The following is a 19,681-nucleotide window of genomic DNA, read 5'->3' as shown; positions in this document are numbered from 1 at the left end:
ACACAGTAGGTTTAAAGTTGATATTCTAATATTCCTAAACATTTAATGAAGATGAAAAAAACCATTTTTTTCATCTGTAGTTTGAATATAAATTTTAAAACACTATGGTAAAAACCGATGTAAAAGTCTAAAAAGAATTGGTTTTACCAGAACCTAGCAGTTATCTAATCAATGAACTGTAGACTTTATCTCTATGCCTTTTATTAGATATCTAGCAAGTAACTTTTATATTGAGAGAGCACAGAATAAGACAGGCCTATCACTAAGGCCTGACTGTAGAAAGTGTCTAGTAGGTTACTTATAATGGATGGGCAGCACAGTAGATCTATGTTTTAATCTTGATTCCACTACTCACTGGCAATGTGTTCTTAAGTTGGTTTTTGTAACCTTTGGTGACTTTATTTGTCAAATGAGGAGAATGTAACTAGCTCACTGGATTATCCCAAGATAAATAAGCTAATAGTTGACTCGCACAACATAGGAATTAGGGGTGCTGACATCCATGTAGCTAGGTGCATTTGTGAACCAGGGAGAGGCAGTGGGAACAATACTACTCATGAAAATGATAAAGACCAATGCAAAAGTTGTAAGTTAATATTTTGAACTACTGTGGTATATATTACATTGCATTTATTTGAAAAATATGGATATAAGCCAATAGATGTATTTTTTTAAAAAAGTAGATCTGAAGTAACGATCAATGTAATGTGTTTGGCTGCTGAAAATTATTAAGACTAAAAAAATATAGAAGTTCCCATTGGAGACCATTTTCAACTTTTACCTCTTAAAATAAGTATTCTGAGTTATTCAGCAGTAGTATACAGTTTTTTAAAAACCGTACTTTAAATTTACAAGAAATGTTTTAGGACTAATTTTAAAATAGGGACAAGTTTATTTTACATCTTTGAGCCTAATTATTAGAGCAAAACCTACATTATAAACTTTATAAAATCAATTATACCTTGGTAGTTCAATATTACACTTCTATCTGGACGTTTAAGAATGGAACAGTGCAACAGAATGCATATGATAATCACTCTAGAGGGAAGCTAGGAATTGCCACATTTCTACCAGATGTGCACTGTATCTTCTGTACAGAGCCCTGTCTAGAATCGAGACCAATCTCTGTTACTCGTTCTCTCCCACACAGAGGAACTACACACTTTTTTCCCCAGAAGAGAGAAGAAAGACAAGAAAAAGTAGGGTTTTTTAAAAAAAAAGTATTTTATTTTCTATGGAATGGTGAAATCATAGATTAAGATTGAATTCCCGGGGAGGGAGAAGGAACGGGGGGGAACGGGTCATTGGGGAGAAAAAGGAACATCTGTAATACTTTAAACAAAAATAAAAATTATACATATTAAAAAAAAAAAAAAAAAAAGATTGAATTCCCGACACCTCCTAGAAACAGGGCAATAAACAACTGCCATGTAATTAATTCATTCAGGTATTACTTCCAGGCACTGCACTAGCTACAAAGAAGAAAACACTTTGGAACAGTAACGAAAATGCTCCCAGCAAACAAAAGTCTGGGACCAGATGGATTTACAGGCGAGTTTTACCAAACATTCAAAGAAGAATTAACACCTACCCTCCTCAAACTATTTCAGAAAATTCAAGAGGAGGGAAAACTCCCAAGAGGCCAGTATCATCCTAATCCCCAAACCAGATAAAGACACTACAAAGAAAGAAAACTACAGGCTAATATCCCGGATGAACATAGATGCTAAAATCCTCAGCAAAATATTAGCAAACTGGATCCAGCAATACACTAAAAAGATCATACACCACGAACAACTGGGATTTATTCTGGGGATGCAAGGCTGGTACAACATCTGCAAATCAATAAATGTGATACATCACATAAACAAAATGAAGGACTTATCAGTAACCTTAAAGACTTTAAGTGGGCCTGGCCGGGCGTGGCTCAGCGGTTGAGTGTCAACCTGGGATCCAGACGATCAGGGTTCAATTCCCAGTCAGGGCACATGCCCAGGTTGCGGGCTTGATCAATGACTCTCTCATCATTGATGTTTCTATCTCTCTCTCCCTCTCCTTTCCTCTCTCTGAAATCAATAAAGATATATTTAAAAAAAACAAAAAACACATACTATAAAAAAAAAAAAAAAAAAGACTTTAAGGGCAAGATCAACAGCAAAACAGCAATACAGTTATAGTCGTGGACTTTAAGACCCTACTGACATCACTGGATAGATCTTCCAAACAAAAAGTCAACACAGAAACAGTAACTAAATGGCACACTAGATCAGACGGATTTAATTGATATTTACAGAACATTTCACCCCAAAGCTGCAGAATATACATTCCTCTCAAATGCACATGGGTCATTCTCAAAGACAGACCACATGTTAGGACACAAAACAAGTTCTACAAGTTCAAGAAGAATGAAATCATATCAAGCACCTCAGATCACATGAGCATGAAATCAGAAATAAACTACAGTAAAAACACTCAAAAACACTCAAACACATGGAGGCTAAATAGAATATTATTAAACAATGAATGGGTTACCAAGAAGATCAAGAAAGAAATAAAAAACTTCCTGAAAACAAATGAAAATGAACACACAACCACCCAAAATCTATGGGACATAGCGAAAGCAGTCCTGAGAGGGCAGTTCATAACACTACAGGACTACCTCAAAAAGCAAGAAAAATTTTTAGTAAACTATCTAACCCTACAAGTTAAAGAATTACAAAGCTCCTCTGTGAAGCCGTCTGGACCAGGGCTTTTGTTTGCTGGGAGTTTTTTTTATTATTGCTTTGATTTCAACAGTTGTTATTAGCCTACTCAGGTTTGCTGATTCTTTCTGATTCAATTTTACATGATCTCACTCATATGTGAAATATAATAAAAAAACAGACTGGGGAACAAAACAGATCCAGAGACATAGAAGAATGGAACAGACTGATGAATCTCAGTGGGAAGGCAGGGGTGGGGGAGTGGGTGGCGAAAGATTAATCAAAGAACTTATATGCATATATGCATAACCCATGGACACAGACAATAGTGTGGTGAAGGTCTAGGGGGGAGGGATGCAGGATGGAGGGGACCAATGGGGGAAAAAGGGGGGAGATCTGTAATACTTTCAACAATAAAGATAAATTGGAAAAATAAATAAATTAATAAATACACTTAACCAAGGATATAAAAGACCTATACTCAGAAAACTACAGGACACTGAAAAAAGAAATAGAGGAAGATATAAACAAGTGGAAGAATATATCGTGTTCATGGACTGGAAGAATTAATATTAAAATGTCCATACTACCTAAAGCAATCTATAGATTCAATGCAATTCCTATTAAAATACCAATGGCATATTTCACAGAGCTAGAAACAATATTCCAAAAATTTATATGGAACCAAAAAAGACCCCGAATAGCTGTAGCCATCTTGAGAAAAAAGAACAGAGTTGGCGGGATCACTTTACCAGATATCACACTATACTACAAAGCCATTGTGATCAAAACAGCCTGGTATTGATAGAAAAACAGACACATAGATCAATGGAACAGAACAGAGACCCCAGAAATCGACCCATGCCATTATGGTCAATTAATATTTAACAAAGGTGGCAAGAGCATACAATGCAGTCAAGATAGTCTCTTTAATGAATGGTGTTGGGAAAATTGTGGACAGTTGCATGTAAAAAAATGAAACTAGACTACCAACTTACTCTATACATAAGAATAAATTCAAAATGGATAAAAGACTTAAATGTAAGTTGCAAAACCATAAAAATCCTGGATGAAAACATAGGCAGTAAAGTCACAGGCATCTCATGTAGTGGAATTTTCACCAATACATCTAGTAGGGCAAGAGAAGCAAAGGAAAAAATAAACAAATGGGACTACATCAAACTAAAAAGCTTCTGCACAGCAAAAGAAAACAGCCTCAGAAGACAAAGGAATCCCACGGTTTGGGAGAACATATTTGCCAAGGATGCATCTGATAAGGGGCTAATTTCCTAAGTGTAGAAAGAACTCATACAACTCAACAAGAGAAAGAAAAACAATCCAATTAAAAATGGGCAAAGGACCTGAATAGACACTTCTCCAAAGAGGACATACAGATGACCAAGAGACATATGAGAAAATGCTCAACGTTGCTAATCATCAGAGAGATGCAAATTAAAACTACAATGAAGTATCACTTCACACCTGTCAGAATGGCTCCAGCAACAAATCAACAAACGACATGTGCTGGCGAGGGTGTGGAGAAAGGGAAACCCTGGTAAACTGCTGGTGGGAATGCAGACTGGGGCAGCCACTATGGAAAACAGTATGGAGGTTCCTCAAAAAATTAAAAATGGAGCTGCCTTTTGACCCAGTGATCCCATTCTAGGAATATAGCCTAAGAATCACGAAACACTAATCAGAAAGAATATATGCACCCCTACGTTCATAGCAGCGCAATTTACAATAGCTAAGATCTGGAAACAGCCCAAGTGCCCATTAGTAGATGAGTGGATAAAAAAGCTGTGGGACATTTACACCATGGAATACTACGCAGCTGTAAAGAAGAAGGATCTCTTATCCTTTGGGACAGTATGGAAGGACCCGGAGAATATTATGCTAAGTGAAATAAGCCAGGCAGAGAAAGACAAATATCACATGATCTCACTTATATGTAGAGTCTAAAGAACAGAATAAGTTGATGAACAAAATAGATTCAGTGACATAGAAGCATGGAACAGACTGACGAATCTCAGAGGGAAGGTGGGGGTGGGTGGGTGAGCAGAGAGGGATTAACCATAGAATTTATATGCATATATGCATAACCCATGGACACAGACAATAGTGTGGTGAAGGCCTGGGGTGGGAAGTGAGTGGGAGAAGGGGAGTGAGAGGGGGTTAATGGGGAAAAAAGGGGACATCTGTGATATTTTTAACAATAAAGATAAATTTTAAAAAAAGTAACAAAGAGGACAATGAGTTAACCTAACTTTGAATGTATTTTAAAGAATTACCAACCCACAGTAATTTTTTAAATCGTTTACCTAAGCTACTTAACTTCTTCTCTGATAATAAAAATATTCTTTATTCATGACCTGCCACAAATTGTTCTTAGAATAAGCTACATTCTTGTCTTCGACAGTCATTAGCTCTCACATAAGAAAGCAACATTTCATTATTCTAACACAGAATCACTCAAAGGAAATGCCTCACGCACTTGAGTACTGCAAATGGGCACCATCTGTTTGGGACCTCCTGGGGTGATGGAAATGTTTAAAACTAAACAGTGTGGCCCTGGCCAGTGCTGCTCAGTGGTTAGAGGTCAGTCCTCACAGAAGGGATGAGGGTTTGATTCCCAGTCAAGGGCACGTACGTGGGTTGCAGGTTCAATCCCTGGCCCAGGTCTAGGCCTGTGCCCGAGGAAACCAATCGATGTTTCTCTCTCTATGTATCTCTCCCCCTCTTTTCCTCCCATCATCTCTAAAAATCAATGGAAAAAATATCCTGGGGTGAGGGTTAACGAAAATAAATTTAAAAATAGTGGTAATAGTTACAAAACTGTAAATTTACTAGACTGTATTGAATTGTACACCTAAAATGAGAACATCTTTATGCCTCAATAAAGCTGCGTTTAAAAAAAAAAGAAAAAAAAGAAAACACTTTGGTCTAAAGCACGTACCTTCATAGGTTTCAGGAGGTAATAAAATCAGTAATTCATAAAGTCTTTGTCTATAAACTACTGACGGTGTTTTCAAAGGGCTTCCATATGCTTTTATTATTGAAGAAAGCCTTAAAATGAAAGAGAAAGTGTATCTTAAGTGCGTAAATTATATAACAATGTACAAATCTTGAACAGGTTGACATACAAACATAAAATAGGAATATATATTATTAGTGAACATTAGTGCTGCTTTTATTTTGTTTTTTAAATAAGGTGTGATTACAAATGTCACAGATGGAAATCATTCTGCTATCTTTTCTATCATACTTCATAAAACAAAACTATATATATTCAGTTTAGAGTTCTAAGAACATAAGTATTTTGTCTAGAAAATAATACTATTAATTAAATTCCAAAATGTATAACTTGGCATTTGTAAACAGTAAAGTCTATTATGGTAGAAAAGGAATCAGCCGAAGAAGCAACAGGGAGAATAAATACCTAGAAAAAAAAATCCAAGTGTTTATTAGAAACTTGACCTAGAATGTCATCACCAAATAGAACTGAATCACCAAAATATACAAAATCATAAAGGAAATTCTCTTTTAATAAAGCACAAGCTGAGCCAATGTTTCTCCAACAGTTCTATTCACAAAATTTCTTATAGCTTCTTTTCTTCACACTCGTCTTTTACTTTCATGTGCTCTTCTTTACCTTCTGTTTTTTTCTCATTATTGGTATTAAGACATTTTACTAAGGTTCACTCATCCAAAAAATATTTATTAAAGAATTACTACTTTTTGCAAAGTACCATTTTATCATCAACTGGAGTATGGTTTTCATCTCTTAGCCATTAGAGATTCAATGGGATCACTTTTATTGTGATGCCAAAATAAGTTAACTAAACGGTCATGACATGTGGTTTCCAAGACACTCTAAGAAATTCTGACAAAGCTCATTCATTTGTATGTTCTAGAAAACTACCGCTTGGTATTTCTAGTTATGCTTATTAACACATATCACTCCAAACACCATAGAATTTATATGCATATATGCATAACCCATGGACACAGACAATAGTGTGGTGAAGGCCTGAGGCAGGGGGTGGGGGTGGGATAGAAGCGGTCAATGGGGGAAAAAAGGGGACATCTGTAATTCTTTGGACAATAAAGGTAAATTAAAACAACAACACAACAACAAAAAAGTTCCCAAGTGAATTTACTGGTAAATTTATATATATAAAAAATCAATTCCAGGTGAATTAAAGACTTAAATGTGAAAGATAAAACCTTAAACATTTTAGAGAGAAATATAAAAATGTATCTTCATAACTATGAAGTAAGGAGAATTTTAAAAATCAAAAGTAGGCCCAGCAGGCGTGGCTCAGTGGCTGAGTGTCAACCCATGAACCAGGAGATCACAGTTCAATTTCTGGTCAGAGCACATGCCTAGGTTGTGGGCTCGATCCCGGGTGAGGGTTGTGCAGGAGGCAGCCTATCAGTGACTCTCAGCATTGATGTTTCTATCTCTCTCTCTCCCTCTCCCTTCCTCTCTCTGAAATCAATAAAAAACATTAAAAAAAGTCAAAAGTAAGTGTGCTTTCCCTCCTGCGAGGATTCCCATGCCTTTCTTCCCGCTCAGGCGTGCATCTCCTAAACTCAGTCTCCTAAACCCATGAGACTTGCAACCAGTGGAGCAATGGGCAACAGCAGCTTGTTTTGGGACAAAATGGGTCCCCTGGACCTGTCTCCACGGCCCATTTTCTCTGACTTTCCAGTGAGCCAAAGCAGCCCCACCTGGGTACTACTCTCCTGCTGCTTCTTTTATCCTAAGCCCTTCCTTGTTTTACTGTTCCAGTTTTAATAAATGCACTCTCAAAATAAAAAAGACAAAAAATAAAAGATTGATAAATTTGACATTTAAATTAAGAATGTTCATCAAAAAACTATTTCATCCAAAAACAGGTAAAGACATGCACGAATAGGATTTCATAGAAGGGGGAATACTGAGGATCAGTAAGTATATAAAAAGATACAAACCATCAGGAATCAGATACATAAAAATCATAATGAGACACCACTTTATACCTACTGGATGGGCCAAAACTGATGTCTGAATAAGTGTCGAAGAAGTGAATCAAAGGGTACTCACATATACTGTTGTAGAAATACACAAGGGTTTTGGGAAATATTTTTGCTATTTCACTGACAGGAGATAAATACAATGCTGTATATTCACAATAAATATTGTACAGCAACCAAAATGAATAAACAAACTTACACACAGATGAAATTTAGAAACATAATGTTCAGTAAAAAAGTGTCAAGTCTCAGAAACTGTATACCCTGTGCCAGACTGAAAGCAAGCAAGACTAAACAATGTGCTGTTTAGGGAAAAATACACGTGATACACTTTTTAAAAATCCAAGGGAACAACAACTATAAAACTCAGGATTGTGATTATCTCTACAGAAGGCAGAAAGATTGGTAGTGGAGTGTTGGAGCACACAGATAACTTCAACAGTGCTGTTACTGTTCTAGTTCAGGGGTAGCTGAGTCTGACCCACTGCCTGTTTTTGTCAAGTTTTACTGGAACACAGCCACACGGATTCATTTACAGATTATGGGTAACTGCTTTTGAGCTGTAACAACAGAGCTTAGTAGGTACAGCAGAGATTATATGGCCCGCAAGCCTAAAATTTTACTACATGGCGCTTACAGCAAACATTTGCTAAGCCCTGCTCTAAATGTGTTGAACTCACAGGAGTTCATTTTATTATGTTTTATAAGACACATCTTAAATATATTTTTCTGTATATATGTTATATCATTAAATACTTTTGAAAGGCTTTCTCTAAACTATACATTTTATTAATCTGGAAATCACAAATGCTTGTGACACATACTAGATTTTCACTGTTTTCTTATATGCATAAGTCAGACATGAAAAATATAAACAAAAAACTGCAAATGTTAACAAACATCTGGTTAATAGGCTTCATATTTAATTTTTTGGTTAAATCTGACTGTATAGAAGATACATTACCCACCACGTAATTTTCCTTCCCTTTGAATATATATTTTTCTTTCAAGACCCTAGCCTGATAAGAGAAAATCACATAACTAAATCTTTGCCTTTCTCTTCAAAAGGAAAATCATTTGCCATAGAAACTAGCCTTATTATTGTACTTAAAAAAGATATTACATAATCAGAGGGTAACTGACTGCGATTAAAAATCTTTAAATCAAATCTAAATAGCAGATCCTTACTGAGTTAGCAAATCCACAGCACAAGGAAGTGGTGGAAGAAGACGCTGAATCACTTCCTGAGTAAGGAGATCACCGCAGTGGGAAACGAAGCTCTTCATAGCTGAAAAACAGAAGAGACTTTTACTTGGCAGAGTGTAATAAACTATGAAAAAAACATTCAACTATGCTACAACATTTGCATTTTTATTAGAGGAATAAATGAATGTGTTAAAAACAAAAAAATTCTTGAGCGTCTAGTATAAGAAGGAAGCTAGTGTCTTTTATTTCTAATCAAACGGGGGAAAAAAGCTTCCTCAAATTACTTTTAATAGTTTGAGGCCTCCAACCAAATGAAAAAAATGTTTCTTTCCTGGGTTTTACTCAGCTCTAGAGCTCAGAAGTAGAAGAATAAATCAGCTTAGATCCTAAAGTTTTCCAGTTCTACACTAGTTTTGCAGAACCATGCTACTTTTGAGTCAGCATGTTAGGTTTCTGTAGATGTTACCTGAAACACATGTTTTTATAAGGAGTTAATTTCATATATAGAATAAAACAAATATTTTAAAGTTAGGCTTTGAAGTTTCAAGATTAATTTCAAAATTGTTTTCTATTCTTAAGAGTACAAAAAATACAATAAATAAACAAACAAAACCAACATCAATGCTCTCATGTCTTTTCAGGGATCCCACCCTTCCTTAGTTCAAGTTTTCACAGTGGATACGAATTGTAAAGGGTACAATTTTCATATATAAAAAAACTAAATGGAAACACACTTAATCAATGCTAATTAAATCTAAGCCTAGTATTTCTGAAAAGAGGAATGAATGCCTACTTAAGGAAAAGCAATCTTGGCATTTCTCAACTGGAGTGCATCTAATAAAACATGTGTTATCCTAAAGATCAGAACTTTTAAGTTTGGTTTATTACATACACTTCTATTATAATCACCAACTGAATATAATCAATTATATTATTCAATTACATCCTCCTCCAAAAAAAAATCACCAGAAAAATATATTTCCCTCTTAAATTAAATAAAACATACAAGTATGTGTGAAGTTCAAGAATGGGAAAAGCAAAAGGAAAGGGAGCAAAAAGACTAAATTCAACCTACCACAGAGTGCACCAGCTCGTCCTTCTAAGGTTACCTGCCATGTAAATGAATCTCCTCGGCTCTTTTCTGTTTCGAGATCTTTAGGAGACACTGGAAAGACACACTTCCACAACAGCAGGACTCGAGCAAGGTGATGACTGACAACTGCAGGACCTGTAATTTATTCAACATAGCACTTACAAAAGAAACCAAAGTGGTTGCTCTTTAAAAATCTATTAATAAACATATTGTAACACCCTACTGCAATACTCTGTCCCTTTTCTTACATTCTGGTTTCAATATATGTACCACTGAATGAATTATACGAAGACCCTGGAGTAGAGAGAAAAAAAACAAGGAACTAACCGGTAAGCCTGGGCTCTAGTGGCAGCTCCTTTACTACTGCTATGACCTCTGAGACTCAGTTTTTTTAATCTATAAAATGAAGCCAGCACCACTTGCACTGTTTGTTTGCAAGGGTTTGACTGATACAAATGATAGTGCCCTTTAAAGTAGTCTGAAAAACTGTAATGTACCATGTAAATGCAAGATACTACTGTTTTGGTAAGAAATAACATTGTATCCTGAGAGTAATGCTAACTTGATAGCAACTTGTTTCAGGCCAAAATTCAGATGTGACACATCTAAATGGAATTTTTAAAAAAAGATTTCAGAGTGGCATCCTTTATGAACTAAGGAATCATGAATACACAAAGCCAGTAATGAAAGGCAATGTACAATAACAGTATTTTATTTGCCAGCATTATCAGTTAAGAAAAAAAATAAAAAAGAAAGTATAAAAACCAAAACCTACAGCTTTTCTCTCCAAGTAATTTTCTTTAAAAATCTGAGGTTATCTCGAAATTCTCCTATAAGCACTCGTTATTTCTTATTCCTGTGTTCTGCTGACTGTTTTTCTTTTGCAGTGCAGCAGCATAGCAAAGAACTGCACCGAGCTCTGGAATGAGAACACTTAGGTTAACATCCTGGCTCCATCCACTTGCTGTGTAAACTTGGTTAAGTTAGTCAACCATTTTCTGACTCAATTTCTTCATCTATAAATGGAAATCAAAATAGTATTTACCTCATTGGACAATTTCTGAGACTTACATGAGTTTATATAGAACAGTGTCTGACTCACAATAAACATTTACATAATGGTTGACATTATGCAATTATCATTCAAAAATTGCCTCATCTGCATATGAAGAAGTGAGCCTAATGGTAAAATGATCGGGTATTTGCAAACCAATCTTTTTTAATGCATGAAATTTACTATATTAAAATAGAATTAATTTCTCCATTTTTTTCTTCTGATTTGCTTTTTAGGAAGAGGCCACTGCTAATCCCTCCAGCAAAACAAGACGAATTCAACACTCTGCTCACTACTTTCTTTTATGAAATAGTACTAAAAAAAATCCCAAAACCTAGAATTGGAATAAAAAAAGGAAATCAGAGTAAGGCAATTAAAAATAAGTGACTGTAGGAGGTTTGTGTGCATGAGTGCATGTGTGCACATTGGCCCACTCATATACCATGGGCTATGGAGATAGAGAAAATTCTGAAAACACAATTTAGTCAGATACAAAAAAAGCGTGGAGTCACCAGAAATGGCCAGAGTTGACAAAAGTTTCATAAATATTTGCCATGATATCAAAATATCTCATTAACTCGATAGTGAATGATGTAGCATCTCTTTCCAAGAGAGTTATCAAGATTTTATTTCAGAGACATACTTGAACTAAGCTGATAAAAATGAGTTTATGATAATTAGAAAGTTAAAACATAAACAAGAGTAAGTCTTTTCACATCAAGAATATTATATCTAGCCCTGCCGGGAGTGGCTCAGCGGTTGAGCGTTGACCTAGGATCCAGGCGATCGGGGTTCGATTCCCGGTCAGGGCACGTGCTCACGTTGCAGGCTCCATCCCCAGTCGGGGGCGTGCAGGAGAAAGCCGATCAATGACTCTCTCATTATTGATGTTTTTATCTCTCTCTCTCCCTCTCCTTTTCCTCTCTCTGAAATCAATAAAGATATATTTAAAAAAAAAAATTATATCTAGCAAAAAAACCCATACTTTAAGAGCCACCCACAAATCTGTAAGGCATGTAGGTATCTGAAGGTTAATGAAAGTTGTTTTATATGACATCAGATAAACTAGTAAGTGTAGCAAAAAAGGTTAAAAATGTTGCAGTTCACATTTGAAGAATGGACTTGAATGTGGTCTATTTAAGTTAACATTTGTTCAGAATAGTGAATATCTTAAAAATGAAATTTTAATGGTGAAGGAATTGCTGAAAATGCAAAAGAGGCGTTAAAACTTCAAAGCAAAATTAATAAAGCTCACAGGCCATCATTTAATACCATTTCCTACAAAAAGAACCAGGGCCCCTTGGAGAAAGGAGCCTGGTTGCAAGCCTGGGGCAGGAAAGGTACAAAAGCTGGAACATCTTGCTATGTCAAAAATAAACCCGTTATCAAAGAATACTAGCTTCATCTTAAAAGGACACATAAACCAACTTGAACGGGCTCCCACTGACTAAAGGTGAGACAATTTGAGGATCAAAAGGAATAATGACGCCTGGCCCGTGTGGCCCACTGGGTTGAGCATTGTCCCATGCAACAAGAGGTCACCAGTTCGATTCCCAGTCTGGGAATATGCCCAGGTTGTGGGCTTGATCCCTAGGTAGGGGGTGTGCAGGAGGCAACCAATCTATGTTTCTCTCTCTCTACCTCTCCCTTCCTCTCTCTCTAAAATCAATAACAACATTTTTTTTTAAAAAAGGGATAATGATTGCAATGAACTGAAACACATAAATATATAAAAATCTGTGAGTTCATAATGGTACTTAATAGCAAAAACCTCACTGATCTCCTCTGAAAGTTGCTAGGATACTAAAAATTACAATAAAGGGAAATAATAATGCATAAGAAAATAGAATAAAGCCCAAGAAAACACAGTAATTAAATAAAACATTAATTTTAATCCTTTTTTGTATGGTGATTATGAATATGCAATAAAATATGTACTACTCTCTTTTTTAAAAAGTAATCTCTTATAGTCTTCTTCCAATGGAATTACCTTATTTTAAAAAGTTTTGTTCATTGAAATATTGCATTTATTAAGTAGTTTATTTTCTTCTTTAAGAATAGCAATATGGCAGGCATGAAACATCCAGCCAAAAGCAAATAAAAACCTGACCACATTATACCCACCACATTGTGAAATGACGATTTATGCCAGGGGTCAACAAACATTTTCTGTAAAGGGCCAGACAGTAAACGTTTTTGGCTTTTAAAGCCATATAGTCTCTATTGCAATTAGTCAATTCTGCTACTGTAGTGTCTAAATGACAGATAATATTTAACAAATGATTGTGGTTGTGCTCTACTAAAACTTTATTTACAAACACTGAAAACTGATTTTCATAGAATTCTCATGTCACAAAATAGCATTTTTAAAAAAACCATTAAAAATGTAAAAACCATTCTTAGCTTGCACCCTGTATAAAATAGGCAGCAAGTCAAATCTGGGCTAAAGGCTGAATCCTGATCTAGTCCAATAAATCTCTCTAATCATCTCAAGAACATTATTTAAAATGGCTCTTCATTTATGATTGCTTATTTTAATTTAAGCTCCTTTTAGATCAAATATTACTTCAGAGATGTCAAAAAGATTTATTGGTGAAATCCAGTCACTTTTATATTCTAGCAATAAATCACATGACTATAAAGTAGAGACTTAAAACAAAATATAGCTTTAGCCTGGCCAGTGTGGGTGTGGTTGAGTGTTGACCCATGAACAATTTGATTCCAGGTCAGGGCACTTGCCCACGTTGGGGGCTCGATCCCCGGTAGGGAAGTGCAGGAGGCAGCTGATCGATGTTTCTCTCTCATCCATGTCTCTATCCCTCTCCCTCTCCCTTCCTCTTTATCTAAAAATCAATAGAAACATATTAAAAATATATAGCTTTAATTAAGTAATAAAATTGAGTTTCAAAGTTATAAGATATAACTGTATAATAGTCATGATCATGAAATACATACTGATTTTCTTTTTTAATCCTCACAGGAGATTTTTTTCAACTGCTTTTCAGAGAGAATGGGGGGGTGGTGCAGGGAGAGAGAGAGAGACAGAGAGAAACATTGATGTGAGAGAGACACATTGATTGGCTACCTCCCACACTTGCCCCACCTGGGGCCAGGGATGGAGCCTTCAACTGAGGTATATGCCCTTGACTGAAATTGAATCTGGGACCCTTCAGTCCAGGCCAATGCTTTAACCACTGAGCCAAACTGGCCAGGGCCATACTGATGTTTTAAAAAATAAAATTTAAATGAGCACTATCCTCCCTTGAATGTAACTACCTTTTTGGTGTTACCAATTCCCACAACAACTACAGAAATGGATTCATAAGCTATGGTATGTGCTCTTGCCTACCTTACGTTTTAGAAAATGTTTTTTTCTGAAGATGGATATGAATGATTTTTTGAAAAGCCAGAGTCATTCAAAGTTAAGCCTGAAAGATGGTCAGATTGGCTTATCCTATTTAAGGCTCATAAACTGATCTTGAAGAGAATTTCAAATGAAGAGATCTAAAAACATTTTGGGGAATGGAGTAAGTATATGGCTTCCTAAGGTGACTGGCTAGAAAACAAAAGTTTGTGTAGATATTTATATTCTGGTATATATTAAAAGTTAGTCTGGTCAAATCATCCATTACAATATTTTATATTCAGAAAACACAAAGTTCATAGTTATGTAAACCTTCCAAGACTGTTACCTAATGTCATCAGAGCAGCAATCAACAACCATCCAGCCTGTGTGCGCTGAGCTGAAAGGCGACTGTTTTGAGTAGCAGAACACAGCAAATCCTCTGCCAATGTCATAATCACCTATTCACATATAAAAGAACAAGGCGGAAAAAACCCCATATCAGTTTATAGGTTACTGGACAAATGACAGCAACTAATAATAATGTCTTGAAAAATTAACTCTCATATATAATAAATGTAAGTGATAAAGAACTGTCATTCATGTAAACTATACCACAGGACAATGTAATATAGAAAACTATATAAAATAAGTAAATTTTCAAGGTTAAATATTGGCACACTAAGTATACCCAGAAACCATATAATTGTTTGTAGAGCATATGCTACATAGAATTTGAACATATTTTTAGTTTTAAGCAACCACCTTAGTAACTACCAGAGAAAGCCTCATTATAGGAATTTCCCTTTTAAAAATTTTACATAGCACTTTGGTACCCAAGTGGCTGTATACTATAAAGGTTAAAAGTTTTCAAAATAATCTTATATTGAAGTAAGTTTCAAAGTACAGTGGGATTCACTAAAATGTTATATTTTAAAAGTCTATGAAATAGGCAGTGTTATAAACTGAGAGGAAAAACCAGCTGTTTCACATTTATGAAATAAAGCATGCTTGTACAGTACAAAGGCCAACAGGTATGTAATATGCCTGAGAAAACATCTGTTAGCAATCACTTATAGAAAAGCAGAAAGTTTTATGAGTTGGCATGTAAATTTTCTAAAGTCTCGCCTGGCCAGCATGGCTCAGTGGTTGAGCACCAACCTATGAACCAGGAAGTCACGGTTCAATTCCCAGGCAGGGCACGTGCCCAGGATGCGGGCTCGATCCCCAGTTGGGGGCGTGCAGGAGGCAGCCGATCAATGACTCTCTCTCATCATTGATGTTTCTGTCTCTCTTTCCCTCTCCCTTCCTCTCTGAAATCAACAAAAACTTATTTTTTTAAAAAAAAGGCATGTAAATTTTCTAAAGAGGAAGGCTAGTTGGATTTTAAAACAACCAAACAACTTACTGCTAACTTAGGACTACTTGCAGCAGATAGTCAATGGATAACACTCAGAGAGTAAGGACCAAGCAAACCAATGCTGTCTGCCTCAACTAATAGGATCTGAGGATATTAAATTTAACTAAATAAATGCAATGGCAATTCTTTGCTTAGCAAGATGTGATGTGTTAGTTTAGAATATAACTAAAATAATAAATTTAAATGAAGACATCACTTCCCAAAGTTGTCAACACCTTATTTCAAATGGTGTTGGCAATACTCAAAATAGTTTTAACATTTTTGAAGTAATGGTGATGTTCTTTTGCAAAGTCTTAATTGTGGAAGACATACTAGAATACCCAATAATAAAGACATAGGTGTGACAACGAGAAAGAAATGAATAGTGGTAATTTACTTGAAAAGAAATACTTAGACGTGTGTGAGGCCCAGGTTATGAGGGCTTTCATTATGAAACAAGATTCTCTAACAAATTGCAATTCCCCGCTAGCTATTCAAAAAGAAACAAATATTTTGTGTTTTATATTTCATTAAAATATTTTCTTCAGTTCTCTTCAAGAGTCTTTGCACATTAAAACTGGGTTATTTATTCACTAGGTTCTATATCATTTATCTGTTTGAAAGCACTACCTTCAAAAGCACTAACTTACCCAGAAAACCATAGTTTTGGGCAGCAATGCAATTTTAGGGGAACTTTTTTTTTTTAGTATCATTATGAACTCATGAGGGCTTATATATTTTTGTGTGTTTCAATCCACATGAGCTATCATAATAATGATGCACACATTATCTCATATTTAGTCAGTGGGAGCCCCTTAAGTTATCTCCTCCTGTATGCTTTTACAATGAACACACTGTATAAGTGATTACTTCCTTGCTTTCTGGCATGACCAGGTATTCCAGGCTTGTACTATGCATTTCTTGCCCCAGACCTGGAACCAGCCATTCCTCCACAAAGCTCTAATTCCTTTGTAAGAAATGGTATTTAGAACCATAATCTGGGCATTAGGGGTTGTTCCTGCTACTTGATTGTCATTGCTTTTAGGTCTTTTTACTGGGCAGAGGATATAAGTGTTTTTAAAAACAGGAAATTGTAAGTTCATACTAATATTTTCAATTCAAATTTAACATATGGGCTTTTACTTAACTTTCTTGATTCTATAGCTGTAGTACTTTTTTTTGATATGGAAAATCTTGGTTCATAAGAACATTAAGTATCTACTTTATATAACTATATTTAATTTCAAAATAATATAACCAACAATAACATTAATTATAAAATTATTAAATGAAGATTAAAATTTCTTTTGCAGCTCTATTTGTCTTTTACAATGCAATTTAAAATGTACTTCATGGCAGAGCTAAATATATAGCAAAATAAAGCCTTCAGGAATAAGTTCCTCTATTAAATGGAGATATTTTTACCAAAAAGCACAGAAAACACTCCTGTTTAAGTGTGGAAAGACACTATTTAACCAACCCTTACATTTTCACAGTAATTATGTTGATACTATTTAACACTTAAGTGGTACAGCTGATTGCTCAGAAATTTGCCCTGCATGGCTGTGACTGGGTGATACACAAAGAGACCATGAGATTTTCTGGAAAAACTTAAAATGTCAGTATTGTGTGTGGATACCGAAGTCATTACCTTGCCCTTCCCATGAGGAATTCCTAAGGGACAATGTTTCACTGCTCCCAGCAAAGCTACCACAGCAAAACTAAAGCCAGTCACTGCTTCGGGTGAAGACTTAAGTACAGTAAGCCTTTCTAGGCAACGGTCCAAGAGTGGCGTTAGGTAAGAAGGTAATGCCACAGCAATGCAGCGCAGACACCAAGCTGCTGCTAGCCGAACAGAAATGCTGGGATGAAGAATAACTGAAATGACGCTGTCCAGAATGCCTGGAAGGACAAACAAATGATGCATTAGCTACACAGATAAAACTCACAGGAATAAGTAGTCACATGGATAAAGTATGTATTATCTTTATCAAAAGCTCTATCAGAATAAAAAAAGTGACACATAATTATAAATAATATTTGTATCCAAAAATTATTTCTTCTACTATATCTCATGGAAACTGGCTTTAATTAAGTCAGTATACACAAGAAAAGTTGTATTTCCTAAATATGTCAATTTCTGCTTACTTTATCTTGAAGTCACTGTTAAAGGTACTAGCAATTAAAAATTATCAGTAAGTAACAGAAGTAGCTTGAGAAGAAATGTTACGCCATGCTCCATTCTCCTTTTTTAAAAAAAATCCCTCCGGCACATTTATATACGTCATTAGTGTATTTCCCATCTACCATATTGCTCTCATGAGAGAACAAAATGTTAAACTCAAGGATCTGCTGGGTCCTCACAGTACTACTAACCAACTAGGAAGACTGGTAGTACCACTACCAGTAAGAAAAAATGTCTACATTTGAGATGATTCGACTGCTACTTAAATAATACGTATCTTGGGGTAAATAGCTTACAAACAAAATATAATGTAAAGCTTCAGTCCACTGGAAATGTGTATAACAAAGGATAAAAGCCATTAAAAATGGTTTTTAAAAGCGATTAAATAAAAGAAGCCAGTCACAGTACACCACACACTGTATGATTCCATTTATATGAAAAGACCAAATAAGCAAATCCAGAGACAGAAAGCAGATTAATGGTTGTCAAGGGCTGGGGGAAAGGGAAACGGGGAGTGACTGTTAATGGGTGCAGGACTTTTCTGGATGATGAAACATCCTGGAATTCAATAGTAGTGGTAGCTGTACAAGTCTGAACATATCAGAACCACTGAATTGTATACTTTAAAAGGGTGAACTTTGTATGATGTGAATTATCTCTCACAGTGATTAAATAATTTTCAAAAGGAGAAAGAAAACAGATTGCTTGCAAAAAAACTCTGAGGAAGTGAATTCTTTGTACCATATAGAAACTAATATTTTCACTGCAGATGAGAGATATGAGTTCAGGGTTACTTCCGTATTTTTCCGTCACCTTAAATATCTCCAGAAAGGGGAGTAGGGTTGGGGTGGCGGGAGAGACGTAGAGAACAATCTTTAATAGCAAAAGCAAAAACCTCCTCAAATATATATATATATTTTTAATAATCTTGATTATATATATTTCATAAAACATCTCTAATAAATCTATAGTGGGATCTATAAGGAATGAGCTATATGAGGGAGATTTTCTTCCTTGGAAAAAAGGTGCCTAGAGTAAAAGTCAAAACAAGGAATTCAGATGAGTCACAACAACAGATACCTGCACTTGAGTCCTGCAGCAAAGGCGCAGCTGTGGTGCCGAGACTGTGGATGAGATTGCCAAGTTCTTGTAAAGCACACACCAGCATATGCTGGCTAGCTGCTACATCTGTGGAGCCAAGCCGGGTTTCCAAATTACCGTCACTCATCGCAGCATCTGACAGAAGTATAAGAATTAACTATGCAACAATGCTTAGCTAAAATAGATTATAGTGGGTGAGAATTAAGAGCAGAAAAATATAAAAGCAAAAATTAATACCTCCACTTAATCTAAATACCTGAAATACTAAATAGGGGACTGGCATCAATAAAGAATTGAACTAATTTACCGAATCAACCTGACCACAGGTCGCTTATTACTTCTTCAGCAAGTGACACTGAAAGGGGGAACTAATGGAAAACTAAAAAATGTTCCAATTTTGATACACAAGATGAGCAGCAGTACAGGAACTGAGAGAAACTAAATGTTTCAAAAACAATGCACCAGCCCAGCCGGGAGTGGCTCAGCGGTTGAGCGTCAACCTAGGATCCAGGCGATCAGGGTTTGATTCCGGGTCAGGGCACATGCCTGGGTTGCAGGCTCGATCCCCAGTCGGGGGCA

At 35.7% G+C, this 19,681-nt stretch overlaps 1 protein-coding gene across 7 annotated transcripts in view; it reads right to left on the bottom strand.

Moving 5' to 3' along the window:
- The window catches only part of HEATR5A (HEAT repeat containing 5A), a 99,091-nt gene that overhangs the window by 50,833 nt on the left and 28,577 nt on the right, over nucleotides 1-19,681 (bottom strand). For all 7 annotated transcript variants that reach the window (XM_081145986.1, XM_081145988.1, XM_081145989.1 and 4 more), the window contains 6 exons: nucleotides 19,082-19,237; nucleotides 17,468-17,718; nucleotides 14,767-14,878; nucleotides 10,003-10,155; nucleotides 8,910-9,009; nucleotides 5,659-5,768 (listed from right to left, as the gene is read on the bottom strand). In XM_081145986.1, the coding sequence (XP_081002112.1) occupies nucleotides 5,659-5,768; nucleotides 8,910-9,009; nucleotides 10,003-10,155; nucleotides 14,767-14,878; nucleotides 17,468-17,718; nucleotides 19,082-19,237 (882 nt within the window). The remainder of the gene's footprint in view (nucleotides 1-5,658; nucleotides 5,769-8,909; nucleotides 9,010-10,002; nucleotides 10,156-14,766; nucleotides 14,879-17,467; nucleotides 17,719-19,081; nucleotides 19,238-19,681) is intronic.

The sequence above is a fragment of the Miniopterus schreibersii genome (assembly GCF_964146895.1).
Source record: "Miniopterus schreibersii genome assembly, chromosome: 1".
Classification (NCBI taxonomy): domain Eukaryota; kingdom Metazoa; phylum Chordata; class Mammalia; order Chiroptera; family Miniopteridae; genus Miniopterus; species Miniopterus schreibersii.
The sequence above is the reverse complement of the archived record's forward strand: the minus strand, read 5'-3'. Positions and strand labels throughout refer to the sequence as shown.